Source organism: Rhincodon typus, chromosome 5 (genome assembly GCF_021869965.1).
Source record: "Rhincodon typus isolate 14 chromosome 5, sRhiTyp1.1, whole genome shotgun sequence".
Taxonomy (NCBI): domain Eukaryota; kingdom Metazoa; phylum Chordata; class Chondrichthyes; order Orectolobiformes; family Rhincodontidae; genus Rhincodon; species Rhincodon typus.
The window spans coordinates 13,361,069-13,376,341 of NC_063336.1; the positions used below are offsets into that span (position 1 = coordinate 13,361,069).

The following is a 15,273-nucleotide window of genomic DNA, read 5'->3' on the forward strand; positions in this document are numbered from 1 at the left end:
TGCTCGACGTGTGGTATGACTTACTCCTGCTCTGGTTTCGATGGTGAGAATTGCAGACCCCCCATTCCTCACGCCCCATGATGAGTAACTGGGGAGACTGGCTGGCTGTAGCTCTCAATAGTGCATCAGTCAGTGTCACAATGGAGTAGGTTGTGGGGGGGGTGGAGAGAGGCGCAAAACATTAACACAATCAGTGGTGAGTGGCCTGAATTTACAAGTCCCACTCCTGAATGCAGCACCTCCATTTATCTCAGACGAGGAGAGTAGAGTCGATCTGCTCTTAACATGTCCACTCTGTGTATTTGATGGAACCAGTTGACCTTTTAACTCACCAGCTGCCCACAGAAGTGGGAGTTTGTCTTCCCTGTAACCCAGAGATTAACATGTTCAGACCTGCCCTTGGCTATCCAAACAAGCCTAAATAGTTAAGGTATCATTTTGGATTTGGTTCCGGGAGGCCTTTCTTTTGGAGGCGGGGAAAGGGTCAAGTGCTCTTTGGGATTACTAACATCAGAGACGATTTTACGCAACAGATAGGTGTAGAAAGCCTTGGAATTACCAAACTATGCATTTTTGAATGAGTGTGTTATTTCTCAACACAGCATGTTCTCCAATACAGAACTTTAATTTTTCCCTCTTGTCCATGGCTACCAGTGGATAATGAATGATGTGGCACAGAAGGTGAAGGATTGTAGGTGAATTTATAAGTTAGTATGAGATTGCACTAAGTTGACATAGGGCATGAGGATCTGTGAGGGCATCAGGTGACATGCATGGGGCTGGGAGAGTATGGAGGTGGTCGAGGGTGGCAGAAATTTTTACATTCTATTCTTTTGTTCAAAAATTAAAATACAGTGTTAGATTTCTGAAGGTAGTCTTGCTTTGCTACCTCCTCTGAAGCCAGCAACACCTTCAGTTCCTGCCAGGTAGCATGGACCAAACTGCAATCCAACCTATGTCCAGATGGAAAATGGAAAGTAGAGGCTGCCATTTTTAGAGGCTGCCATTTTTAAAGGCTGCCATTTTTAAAGGCTGAATTTATGGAGCGGGGAAATCATCCCAGCTCGGCACACCCAATCTGAGAGTGACCAGTGTGTTGCCAACACAAGTATGGTCGAGGGAAGTTCCCTTAAGGAATGGCTCATCTCTGTAACTGGAGAATGCTAGTATGCTGGAAGAACAAGATGCAATCTGAATTGGCCAGTGCAGGAGGAGGTCGCTAGTTATTCCCCTGATATTCCTCACCAGCAATTCTTTTCCTTGTTTAACTCTTTGTCCAAAAACTGGTGTGGTGGGAGTATATTCAATAATAACTTCATTAAGGGGAAATTGCATAGTGCATTCCAGATTATGAAAACACACTGGATTAAAAAATAAATCTTCATCTCACCTGTGGTTCTTTTAACAATTAGCATCAAAATTGTGAAATGAAAAATAAAAAAAATCAGGTGGCATCTTCATCAACTGTTCAGAAACAATGGAATTTGAGTATTCCTGATGAAAGAGACAATTGCTCGCTGTAAAAACTCTGAATCTATTTTGTCAGAGCTTTTTGCCTTATACTCACTCATCAGGACAATTTGCAAGAATGTCAATTTAAGGGGAAAGCTAACATTTGCACTGTATGAGCGGAAAGTATTGATTGGTTGGCAAGTAGTCTTTGTAAAAGTCTTGCCATGGAGAATGCACACATTCATGCTAATTGACAGTTAACTGCCAGGCTGTGTTTAAATTTTAAACCAGGAAGCTTGACCCTGATGGGCTAATACATTGCCTTGAGAAATGAACCACCTAATGGCCGACACCTATTTTGTTGAATTAAAACACACAGTGCAATTACCTCAGTTCTATCAAACTAATTCTCTAAAAGGGTCTCTCAATATATTAAGGAAAAGGTAAAGCTTGTGTATCACGTTGCAACTATGCAGCAGCAACAATAGTGGTGCTCACCCCTAACAGGATGCTGCCATCAAGTCAAAGGAGTATTGTGGTACATGAATTTCTGTATCAATGTGATGCCAGTTATGTAGGCTGTACCTCACAAAGATTGGTGGATCATATAAAACAGCATATCTCTTTGGATTGGTCATAACAAGTAACATACTGACTATACCCAAGCAGCCCAAGATTACAAAGCCAATAAGTAACCAACATTAGCACAATGTGGAGCTGGATGAACGCAGCAGGCCAGGCAGCATCAGAGGAGCAGGAAAGCTGACGTTTTGGGTCGGGACCTTTCTTCAGAAATGGGGGATGGGGAAGGGAGCCCTGAAATAAATAGACAGAGGAGGGGTGGGGTTGGGGAAGGTAGGTAGGATGGTGATAGGTGAGTGCTTGTAGGCAGTGGTGGGGATTGGTCAGTGAGGTGGGAGGAGCGGATAGGTGGGAGAGAAGATGGACAGGTCAAGGAGGCGGGGATGAGAGGGATGGTTGGTCATGGGATGAGGCCGGGGGTGGGGAGATTTTGAAACTGGTAAAGTCCACATTGAGACCATTGGGTTGTAGGCTCCCAAGGAGGAATATGAGGTGCTGCTCCTCCAGTTTCCAGGTGGGGTCATTGTGACACTGGAGGAGGCTCAGGATGGACATGTCATCCAGGGAGTGGGAGTTGAAATGGTTCGCGACTGGAAGCTGTTGTCGTTTGTCGCAAACCGAGCATAGGTGTTCTACAAAGCGGTCTCGGAGCCTTCGCTTGGTCTCACTGATGTACAGGAGGACACATCGGGAGCAGCGGATGCAGTAGACCACATTAGCTGATGTGCAGGTGAACATCCGTCTGATGTGGAAGGTTTTTTGGGTCCTTGGATGGAGGTGAGGTGGGGGGGGAGGTGTAGGGGCAGGTGTAGCACTTCCTGTGGTGGCAGGGAAAGGTGTCGGGGTGGTGGGGTTCGTGGGGAGTGTGGAGCCAACAAAGGAGTCACAGAGAGAGTGGTTCCTACGGAAGGCAGATAGGGGTGGGGAGGGAAATATATCCTTGGTTGTGGGGTCAGATTGCAGGTGGCAGAAGTGGCGGAGAATGATATGTTGAACCCGGAGGTTAGTGGGGTGATACGTGAGGACAAGGGGGAATTCTGTGTTTGTTTTTGTAGCGGGGAGGGGGTGTGAGGGCAGAGGTGCAGGAAAAACAAGAGATGCAGTTGAGAGCGTTTTCGACCACCAAGGGGGGAGGTTGCGGTACTTGAAATACGAGGACATCCGAGATGTGCGGGAGTGGAATGCCTCAACTTGGGAGCAGATGCGGCGAAGGCGGAAGAATTGGGAGTAGGGGGATCATCGTCTTGCAGGAAGGTGGGTGAGAGGAAGTGTAGTCCACAACTGGATAACATTTGCTGGCTAATCCCAAGTATGCAAAGAACTACGAGGACATCCAAATAATAATTGTCAGACCTGCGTATACTGGAAGTTACATACATTAATATTCATTACTCTTTGTAGACAGAAAAAGCATATGCACACACTGCACCTGTTTCTACTTGACAAAATAAGCCATTTACTGGCTCATTTCTCAGCACAATGCCCTGACCAATAAGGGATAACCTGCATAGTTTAAAATTTAAATAAAAACTGATAGTTAACAGTTTATCACCACTCACATTCTACATGACAACACCTCTAACAATCAGAGTCAACTCACCAATCAATTAGCACTGTCCTCTCATATGGCATAAAATCCTGTTTTTCCCCTTAGATTGGTATTCTTGCCAATTGTCCCTGATAATTGAGGGTTTTGACAAAATATGTCTATGGTTCAGCAAATCTCAAGTTCTGCTCTACCAAATGACTAGTTATACAACCACACATCAGCTATCTAAACATGTCACACAATTTCGATTGTGTGACGTGCTAATACCTTCAATAGGCCACAGAATACAGGTTTTCTTTTCTCATTTTTCTAATTCTGCTTCTCCCTTTTCCTGACTCAACCTGCTCCATAAAAATACATCATGTTGTCACCCCTGAACAAAATGTTCTCTCTTTGATTCGCTTATTCTGCAACAGAATAGGTTGGGGGTTTAAAAAAATAGTAAGAACTGCCGATGCTGGAGTCAGAGATAACACAGTGTGGAGCTGGAGGAACACAGCAGGCCAGGCAGCATCAGAGGAGCAGGAAAGTTGACATTTCAGGTCGGGACCCTTCTTCAGAAAATTTAAAGTTTAAAGAACCTGGTACGTGTGGTGTATGGGGTATGTCTGTGTAGCTGAGGGGTGGGGGAGGAGGGGGGAGGTGTGATGGTTTTGAGGGAATTACATTTCAGGTATTTAAACTTTTATTGACCCTTAGAGAGCGTGAGCAGAGAGGTTGTTTAAAAATCTCAAAATTTCGACAGCAGTATATTCCTCTTCTTTCATCTTTCTTTTTTGTAAATAACCACTTTGATATCTTCTGGGGTTCTGTTACCAAATACATTGTCAGGATCCTCGGCCTGGAATTAGCCATTCCCCCAGTTACCACGGTAACTGAAGACCTCAAAAGTGATCTACCCAGATGCATTAAATGGGCGACGAATGGGTTAAAAGGGTGAGAGCTTGTTCTTTTTCTCTCAAAAATCTTTGAGCAAAACGAAAGTGTCGATGCAGATTCTGAAGGAGGAGCCAGGCAGACAGAATGACCTATTTTGATACAATAGAGTCTCGAGTACCCTAGGCCAGGCGCTTTGTGTGAAAGAGAAACACCAACATAGTGATGTCTGGGCCATTGTTGTGCGTTTTCACCTTTAGAGAAGAATATTTTCCATCAATTAAGTGATATTATATGTCTGGAGGAGCGTGGAGAGAGAGAGGCCATCCTTTTTAGCTGTTTGTTCTACACATCACTTAGGATCCTGGTACTGCAATAGCTGGAAACAATACAGAAACTGTTACACAAGTTCTCCATTACATTTTCCAATAGTTCCTGATGTTGCTTCTCTATGACCAGCTACCCAAACATATTGAAATCTAAATAAGAATGAACAGGGGCTCCAGCAAGGCTAGATTAACAGAGTGCAACCTTTGATCTATCCTTGATATTCTCCCATTCCTCACCTACCTGTTGTCCCTCGCACAACACCATCCACAGGCACATGGGGCAGCATAGATAGGAATGCTAGCACCTCAAAAAGTTACCACTCAAATTCCTCCCAACCTCTGCACTGCCTCGCTCTCAGCAGAATGTTCACCTTATTCACATGATCACATTTTTTTTTATTCACTGACGGAATATGGGCGTCACTGGTAAGGCCTGCATTTATTGCCCATCTCTAATCACCCAGAGGGCAGAGTCAACCACATTGCTGGGGGTTTGAGTGACATGTAGACCAGACGAGGAAAGGATGGCAGATTTCCTTCCCTAAAGGGCATTAGTGAACCAAATGGATTTTTCTGACAATCGACGTTTGACCCTTCGATTCAGATTCTTTATTGAATTCAAATTCCACCACCTGCCATGGCAGAATTTGTAGCCGGGTCCCCAGAATATTAGCTGAGTTTCTGCATTAATAGTCTAGCAAGAGTTCCACTAGGCCATCACCTCCCCGGAAGACCGAAGGCATCGTCCCTGATGCCACCAAGTTCATGTCAATGCTACCGGATTCCAGTTTCCTTCAGGGAGACAGACAATCATACCAAAAAACAGAATATGACTTTTCTTTAGCCAAATCCTCTTCGTGCATGTGCCATTGTCCCCACAAAGCCAATGAGTATTATCAACAACAAAAACAGAAATACTGGAAAAACTCAGCAGGTCTGGCAGCCTCTGTGGTGAGAAATCAGAGTTAATGTCTTGGTTAAGTGAACCTTCTTCAGAACTGGTGAGTATTATGGTCACATTAATATCCTCCTCGACTCCCAGAACTCCATCAGACGCAATCATTCCCCCACAATGTTGTATTTGCCTGCCATCTCTGTCATGGTTGACTGAAATAATTACATCAAATTATATTTTTCTTGGGGAGCTACAAGGCCAAAGGACAGGGTTGGAAAAAGTCATGAAAAATGAAAATTGGATTAGGAGACATACACATTGAGAAAGTGTACTTAAAAATCAGGAGGAGAAGTTGAATTTTTACATCATATCGGGTAAACGCAAAAATAAAGCATTGCATGCAGTCTGGAGTCATCATCATCACAGAAACCCTACAGTGTGAAAGCAGGCCATTCGGCCCATCAAGTCCACACCAACCCTTTGAAGAGCATCCACCCAGACCCACTCCTGCACCCCATCCCTGTAATCCTGCATTTCCAGTGGCTAATCCACCCAGTCTGCACCTTCCTGGACATTATGGGCAGTGTAGCATGGCCAATACACCTAACTTGCATATCTTTGCACTGTGGGAGACAACCGGGACACCTGGAGGAAACCCACACAGACTTGGGGAGGACGTGCAAACTCCACACACAGTCGCCTGAAGCTGAAATCGAACTTGGGTCCTTGGTGCTATAAGGCAGTTTTGCTGACCACTGAGCCACCATGCAACACTTATAGGCGGGGCAGTGACAGAATGGATACAGCAATGACATGGTGGAATGATACAGCAAATGAGGAGGTTATAGCAATAAGACAAGCTGGAACACATTAGGTTTTCATGGGTAGAAACATGTTGGGGATGGAGGTAGGCTGCAGGTAGAGATCTTTTTATATTCATTCATGGGGCATGTCTGTGCTAGTCTAGGCCATCATTTATTGCCTATTGCCCTGGAGGTGGTGGTGAGCTGCCTTCTTGCGCCAATACAGTCTATTTGGTGTGGGTAGATCCAGTGCTGTCAAGAGAGTGTTCTAGGATTTTGACTCAGGGATGCCAAAAGAACAGCGTGGCTTCAGGATGGTGCATGACCTGAAGGTGAACCTGCAGGAGGTGGCGTTCCCAAGTATCTTCTGCTCTTGTCTTTCTGGGTCAATGCTTCCCAAATATTTTCCCCTCTGTGGCCCCATTCTGATCCTTGAAATTTTATGCGATCCCACTTTGAGGCCTGAGAGAGAGCAGGGACGTGTTATAGTGAAAGCACAGCTATTATAACTCGTTCAGAGTTCCATGACCTCCATTGCTGTCTCAGAACTCTTGACTCCAAAATTTCTGCTTTGTGAAGCCCTGTTCTAGGTGATCAGGGTCACAGTGTTTGGAAGGTGCGGTCAGAGGAGTAACAAGAGTTACTGCAGTGCATCTTGTAGATGGTACACACTGCTGCCACTGTGCCATCGGTAGTAAATGTTGAAGTTTGTGGGTGTTGTGTCAATCAAGCGGACTGCATTTTCCTGGAAGGTGCCTGACTTCTTGAGTGTTATTGCAGCTGCACTTATCCAGACAAGCAGAGAGTATGCCATCACAATCCTGATTCTTAAAATATAATCTGAAAATGGACAAAAACATAAATGTTAAATTGTTTCCAGTGTTTGAAAATTGATAACATAGACTCGGTGCTAGTACTAGAAGGAAGGAGCAACACAGATGAAATACTTCCATCAGGAAGTAGTATTAGAAGATGATATGTTTGACCATGATTAACTACAGACTGTGAATAAAACCTTATAAAAACAAAGAAAAAAAACCAAAAAATCTTTTTGAAAGAGGAAAGAAATGAAAGACAGGAAAATCCGTGTTTGTCTCTGCATTATACAGTTGACCCTTATATTTCATCCAGCTTGTAGTCAATTTCCACACTCAGCATAATGCTATAGTCATGACCATCCAACCCTTCAATATGACCCAGGAGTAGAAGTTTTAGATCCAAAGACCAGCTTTAGTGTTTAGACTAGAGTTTTTGAGCAACATTAATCCTAGAAGTAGACTCCTCTCCTGTTTCTCGGCAGGGCTTAGCAAGGGAGGGCAGAGCTGACCAAAAGTAAAAATGTCTGACTCCAGCATCTGCAGTTCTTACCATCTCGGAGTAAAAACGTCTGGCTGTTTTTAAGGGTTTCAATCTCACTGCTTAATACCAATTTCCAGCAAGGGTTGGAGGGGTGGGGGGGGCAAGGGAGGTAGCCGGGATTATGCACAAGGTTCCAAAAAAAAAGAACAGTAACATGTTTCACCCTTTGAAAGGCAAATCATACACAGTTAGGGGTGGGAGAAAAATAAAGCATAATTAACTTCAAGTCTTGTCAACTCGACCTAAATCCGACCCAGTCTGACAGGGTTGCATGTCTGCAGGTCTTGAACTAGTTAATGACAGCGTGCTAGAAAACAGGGCAGACAATGAGGCAGAGGGGGACATCTGATGCAGCAGATGACAGGAGAGAGGAGGGGGGTGCTGTGATGGGATTGAGGGGTCGGGAGGGGAGGGGGGGTGGGCATTGTAGAGGGGTTGGTTTCTTGCCCAAGTTAAGTTCAGCCACATTGAAACAGTAAGTGGTTGTTCGGGGAGGGGAGGCATGTAACAATAGGGAATCAGTCTTTGCTGCCCAAACTTCAGCAAAGACATCTGTTCTCCAGTTAATTGTTTTCTCTCTCTTTCTTTCTTTCAATCTCAAGCCTTACCCTCTTTCTAATCAGCAGTGGTCTGAAGGGCCTCGCAATTCAGCAGTAATCCTTCTGAGCTATGGCTGAATATAATAGCTGCTCTGTGACTAGACAGGCTGTACAGAAAGCAGCCACACCGTGTAAAGATGCTGAGACGACTATGTTAATCTGTAGAATCTACACGTGAAAACTCTTAATTCTGTCTCTGGGGCCTTCTACTTCAAAAAAGTACTTAGACAAAAGAGGCAAACACTTTTAAGACACAAATACTTTAGAATTCCCCACAGTGGTGCCTAGTATCTGATGAGCTGATCGAAAGAGAGTACATGTTAGATCTCTTAACAAATGTGTTAAACTGAGTTTACATGTTTGTTTTCTCCCTCGACATCCCCCATCATTCTGCCACTGTCCCAAAAGATATTGAATCAGCAACTCAGTGAGGGGGTCAAAGGCAGAGGGAAAGTTACACACTGTTTCTCAGAAGTGGAAATTATTCACCTCAACTGTGATGCCAGAAGTTTTATTCCTGTACCGATTCTCACCTCACTTCCAGCAGGCTGGAAGACTTTTGGGAATAATCTTCTTCATAATCCAGGAAATTTCAGCGAGCGTACACTTCTGTTAACTCATCGCAGCTCCCTATTGCCAGGATGGAGAGACTTCTGCCCCACTTTGCTCTTGCCTGGTTACAAAATACCCTGACAAGCCTTTCAGTCTTCATTAACTCTGGCAAGGTTGGGGGGCAATTAAATACATTTTCACCACTGCACTTGCCACTGCTTTACCCCATGTCCAATATGGTGGCCTTCCTTCCCACTCACTGAAGGCTCAGATTCTCAGCAGGCTACAATTAGAGGCATAGAGATTACCAGCATGGAAACATGCTGCCCAGTTTTCACAATTAAACTCGTCCCATTTGCCTGCATTTGGTCCATATCCCTCCACACCTATCCCATCCATGTACCTGTCCAAATGTTTCTTAAATGATGAAATTGTACTTGCCTCCACAACTACCTTGAGCGGCCCACTCACCACCATCTGTGTGAAAATATTGTTCCTCTGGGCCCTTTTGTATGACTCCTTTCTCACCATAAAGCTACGCCCTCTAGGTTTAGATTCCCCTAACATGGGACAAAACAGTTGGCTTTCTACCTTATCTATGCTTTTCATGATTTTATAGAGCTTTATAAAACGTCACCCTTCAGTCTCCTGCACTCCACAGAAAAAGAATCCCAGCCTATCCAACCTCTCCTTATAACTAAAACCTTCCAGTCCAGGTAACATCCTAGTAAATCTTTTCTCTACTCTTCCTTGTTTCATAATATCCTTTCTATAATTAGGGTGACCAGAACTGCATGCAGTACATTTCCTCCAGTGACCAATGTTGCTCCCCAGTCTCATGGAAGGCCTCTGGTCTAGCAGCAGAATTTGCTCATTTCTCGCCTAGGCCATCCAGATAATGGACAGAAAAGGGGTCAGAGCTGGAAGTAACCCTCTTCCACTGGGAATGGAAAACAAGGGGGAAATGCAGTTAATAATTAGGATTCCTAGGCATCCAGGAACAGCCAGGACAGTTAAAAAACAATCCACATCAAAGCTTGCATTTATATAGTGCCTCTTTGATGGCTTCAAAGCATCTTAAAAAAAGAAGTGTTTTACACTGAGCAAATAAAAACAAAAACCAGTTCTGAAAAAGCTGACTAGACCCTAAACATTAACTCTGTTTTCTCATCACAGACGCTGCCAGACGTGCTTAGTCTTGCCAGCAATTTCTGTTTTTGTCTCTAAAGTGTTTCACAGCTGGCAAAATGCTTTAAAAAGAACTGGAGTCACTGAAGTAATGTAGGAACTGCAGCAACTAATTTACATACATGACCATAAAGCAACACGATAATAACCAAATAACCTGGTTACTGATGTTAGCTGAGGGATAAAGGCTGGCCAGACACTTCTGTATGCAGAAATTTGCATTGCAAGGAAAAGGTACATAACTTCCATTGAATTCTCCTGCTTGTCTTCCAGAAAAAGCCAGGAGAGCTTTTACAGCCACCTTGGGACCTTGGTTTAACTCTCTTCGAAAGATGCACATTTAGAAGCAAGTAGAGTAAGGGATTGGAATTGGAAAGTGCACATACGCACGCAATTTAGAACTATTCAAGGAGGTTACCACAGTGGGAGGCAACATGTGTTTACAATGTTTAGCACAAAAACAAGGGACAAATGAGCTCAATCTTCAATAGATTAAAATCATTGATCCGAAGGGGTTCAGTACATCACAGATGGCCCATCATTGTGAAGGGAGGCTGGCTCCTTTGCACGTTTGTCAATCCCTTTAACAGGCATTTGTTGCCATGGGATTAGATACTTAATCCCTGTAAACAGGGATTTGCTGTTCTCAAATACATGTTCAATCCCTGTAAACAAGGATGCTATTCTGGAATTAGGATGTCAATCCCTGTAAACAGGAATTAGTGGTTTAGCAAGTTAGTGCCTTGAAATCCAATTTTACAACCCTGTGCAAGTTGGAGCTTCTTTGTCAGTACTTCTTAAATGTCCAACATCAAGAAAAAACAGAGGCAAGAAGTGCACAGGAACACAATCACTCCAAGACTCCCAAAATCATGCATTCTGACTTGGACATATATTCCCATCCCTTCATGGTCAATGGGTCAAAATCCTGAAACTCCATCCCCAACAACACTGTGGGTGTACCTGGACCACATAGGCAGTGGCAGTTTATAAAAGTAGCCCATATTTTCATATACTGTTGTTAACATGGAGGGATATGTACTGTGCGGAAAATAGCACACATTGCACATTTAAACTTCACAATCCAAGCTTCTCACCCACAAGCAAAAGAGGGACAGACAGTTCCAAAACCCCTCCCCCAGATGCAGAGTGACCAACCTCACCCAAACAAACCAGGACCCAGACATTAGAGGACTGAGCCCTTAATCTGCGGACTGGATGATGATGATGAAAACAGCATCTGTTTGAAACCATTATTAAGTATCCACAGGACTCTCTGGTCTCGATCATTCCACAACAATAGTGCCGTTGTGTCAGGGCCACAGCAACGGGCTTATGGATTTTTTTTTCAAAAACACCAGTGACAGTGAACAATGGATTCTTGAGACAGGGACACATTTGCAATATTACATTAACCCAACCCAGCACTTGCCTTACTGTCCTGAGGGGATCTAATTTTGTCGAAGCTGCCAATGCATTCACACACTTTGAGCTGACATGACTGCAAGGAACCCACGGTAAAGAAGAAAATTTATGTAGCACTTTTCACAACTTCAGGATACAGCCTAATAATAATTTGAAGCATTGTCGCTGCTGTAATGTAGGAAAGACGGCAGCCAATTTTTACAAAGTGAGCCTTCATTACCACATCTTTGTTTATGATCAAATTGGAAAAAACAATGTTGGCTGGTGGACAACAGAAAGAACTTCCTTGATCTTTTTAAGTGCCATTTTACATCTTGCCTAAAGAGACCAGGGATGGCACGGTGTCTCCATGGTTAGCACTGCTGCCTCACAGCGCCAGGGACCCTGGTTCAATTCCGCCCTCAGGCAACTGTCTGTGTGGAGTTTGCACACTACCCCCGTGTCTGCGTGGGTTTCCTCCCACACTCCAAAGATATGCAAGTTCTGTGGATTGGCCACTCTGAAAATTGCCCCATAGGGTCCAGGGATGTGTAGGTTAGATTTGTTAGCCGTTGGAAATACGGGGTAGGGGAATGGGTCTATGTGTGAAGCTCTTCGGAGGGTTGGTGTGGCCTGTTTCCACACTGTATGGATTCTATAGACCCCAGTTTAAAGTTACATCTGATTGGAAGTCTCTATTGACAGAGCAAGCCTTGAACAGTCTGACTCAGACAACAGGGAAATGATGACGTGAAGGAAGGGTATTTGGCCTACCATGTCAGAGTGAATCTCGTAGAAAAGGTACACAAATTAACCATTCCCACTCCCCTCCCCCAGTCTTCGTACTGGGTTTATAGTGAGCATGAATAAGCCACAAATTTAGGAGGAATTTAGTTCCATCCACTGACAACACTCCAAATTCAAAACGTTTGCCACCATCCTCTTAATGCAGGTTGCTCTAGATCACCCATGTATTCCTGGCCTCAAGAACAGAATATGCTGAGGGATATATTTATTTTTAAATATATAATCAAGTGGAGAGAAACAATGTTAACATTTCGGGTCAATAGTCTACCATCAATCCAGCCTTGCTGTTCCCCCCTTAAGTGGAATCTGATCTAGGCCAGTGAGCCTTAATCAAGAATCAGGGAACACCTTCACCACTTTCCAAATTCAAAGATGTAGAAACAGGAAGAGACCATTTAACCTAACAGCCTGTCCTACCATTCAATGAAATTATCGTTGACTTGTATGTTAATCATTAAGCACTTTGGATAATTTTAAGTTGAAGGTTGGTAGATTTATGTCGTCAACAAATGTTTGAGTAGCAATTCATATTTGCAGAAGAGACTTCCATTATCTACATATTTGCATGGGTTTTCAAACTTCACTCCTGAAAGTAAAACAGAAATTGCTGGAAAGACACAGCAGCACCTGGGAGAGAAAGCAGGCTTAACATTTCAGACCTGGTGAACCTGCTTCAGAACTCCAGTTTTTCCCAGCAATTTCTGGTTTTGTTTCATATTTCCAGCATCTGCTGGGTTCTTTGGTATGGTGTTTCACTCCTGAAAACATTGGCTGTAAGTTTTAGGCCATGCCCTCAACGTCAGACTCCCCATCCAGGGAAATATTGGCCTGAATTTTCCCCATGATTTTCGTTACCTACAAGGTCAGCGCCCCCAAAGATACAATCCTTCCGGAAGATCGGGAATTAGGAGGTTGCCTCATCTTTGTATACCTTGGATTCATGGCGAAAATATTATTGAGCACAAGACTGTTCATTCATTCCTTCAAATGGAGGGAAACTGTTCTGAGTGGATTTTTTGGGCTGCAAGTGTGGCCTTACATGATGCTGGCAACTCTTTGACAACTTAAGATAGTAAAATATAGGGTATGCAGGGTAGTTTGATCTTAGTAGGATAATAGATTGGCACAACATCGTGGACCGAAGGGCCTGTACTGTGCTGTACCGTTCTATGTTCTATATTCTACCCTCACAGCCTGTGCAGGGAAATAGCCTCCACAAATGGTGATGGCTACCACCACAGATGTTCCCACAAAATTAAATGTGAATAGATCCAAGATCACCCCTGCACCCCAGAAACAGGCAGGCAGCTAAATGAGAAGATGATCCAGGTTCCCGTCCACCCATGGAAAACCTCCCCAGTTCCGGAAACACACACACCCCAGAGTCACATCCAGATCTGAGACTCCAAGCCAGCTATCATGCATGGAGGAAAAACAAGCCCACTTTCTCTTCATCCACCCTATCTGTTTCTTGCTAATACCTTGAAAACTTTGATCAAATCACTCCTTCCCCCTCTGACTTGTGGGGAATACAACCCAGGTTTGTTTTACCTCTCCTGGTAATTTTAATCTTTGCAGTCTAGGCATCATTCACTTCAACGCCAACATATTCTTCCAAAAGGTTATAACATATGGAAACACTCACAGGACATGGTATGACAAGGACTAAAACATGAATAAAAATAGGCACGGAACAACTGACCAAAATGTGTTTTCTTTTAAAACAAGATTTACTCACTTAATTTGATTCTAGCCTGCCTCACTGACAACTGCCCAAGAAAACACCAGTGACTGAAGTGAAACATTTATCGAGGGATTTGATCTGAATGTGCAACTGATATGCTACTGTCACTTAAAATGTGGCCTTAGCAATGTTCTTGGGTAGCTGGAGCTGCCATGGTGCTAATCCCCCTCACTCAACAGTAAACTCATTTACAAGACGACAGATCCAACAGCTCATCGGAAATCTCAATGACTATTCTCACAGCTGGATGGCTTAAACTTTAAGCAGGGAACCCTGAATGTGGATAGACATTGACAGAACAATAAGCGAAGACTTTTGAGTTGCACAAGCTCATCTGTTGCTCTAAATAGTACCGGATTAGAACCCAATATTCATTCGTCTCCTTGCCAATTTCCTCTGCTTTCCTGATGGCATCGGCTCCTTGTTAGGGCTTAATTCCACAGATGTCAAGCATCCTTAGCTTATTGCAAGCCAATAATAATCAGCCCCAGGACATCTCCACAGGCGTTTCTCAGGGAAATTTCCTGCGCATCTTAGCTGCTTCATCAGTGTCCCTCAATCAAAAATAAGGCCACAGCAGATATGTTGGCTGATGATTAGTGTTCTCTATCATTCATGGCTCCACAGATACTGAAGCAGTCCAAGTCTGCATACAGCAAGTCCTAGGGAACACTCACACTTGAACAGTTAAGAGACTGCAGCATTATTATTCCAAAATATGCCAGGCAATGACCGTCTCCAAAAAAACGGAATCGAACCAACTCGTCTTGATGGTCAATGGCATTACCACTGCTGAAGCTCCCAGTTTCAACTTTCTGGGGTTATCCTTGGCCAGGAGCTGAACTGGACTTGCCATTAAAAGTAACTGTGGCTACAAGAGCAGGTCAGAGACTGGGAATTCTCCTCTCTCCCAGTGCCTGTCCGCAATCTACAAGGCACGAGTAAGGTGTGTGATAGAATAATCTCCATATGCCCGAGCGAATGTAACTTCAACAGCACTCAAGAAACTCAACACATTCCAGGACACGAGACAACAAGGTGCAGAGCTGGATGAACACAGCAGGCCAAGCAGCATCATAGGAGCAGAAAGGCTGCGTTTCGGGCCTAGACCCTTCATCAGAAATGGGGGAGGGG

At 44.0% G+C, this 15,273-nt stretch overlaps 1 protein-coding gene across 1 annotated transcript in view; it reads right to left on the reverse strand.

The window, feature by feature from the left end:
• Positions 1 to 4,323: 4,323 nt before the first annotated feature.
• Positions 4,324 to 15,273, reverse strand: part of si:dkey-16j16.4 — a 75,728-nt gene continuing 64,778 nt past the window's right edge. The window contains exon 5 of the mRNA XM_048597267.1: positions 4,324 to 4,838. Within this exon, the coding sequence (XP_048453224.1) occupies positions 4,812 to 4,838 (27 nt within the window). The 3' untranslated portion in view covers positions 4,324 to 4,811. The remainder of the gene's footprint in view (positions 4,839 to 15,273) is intronic.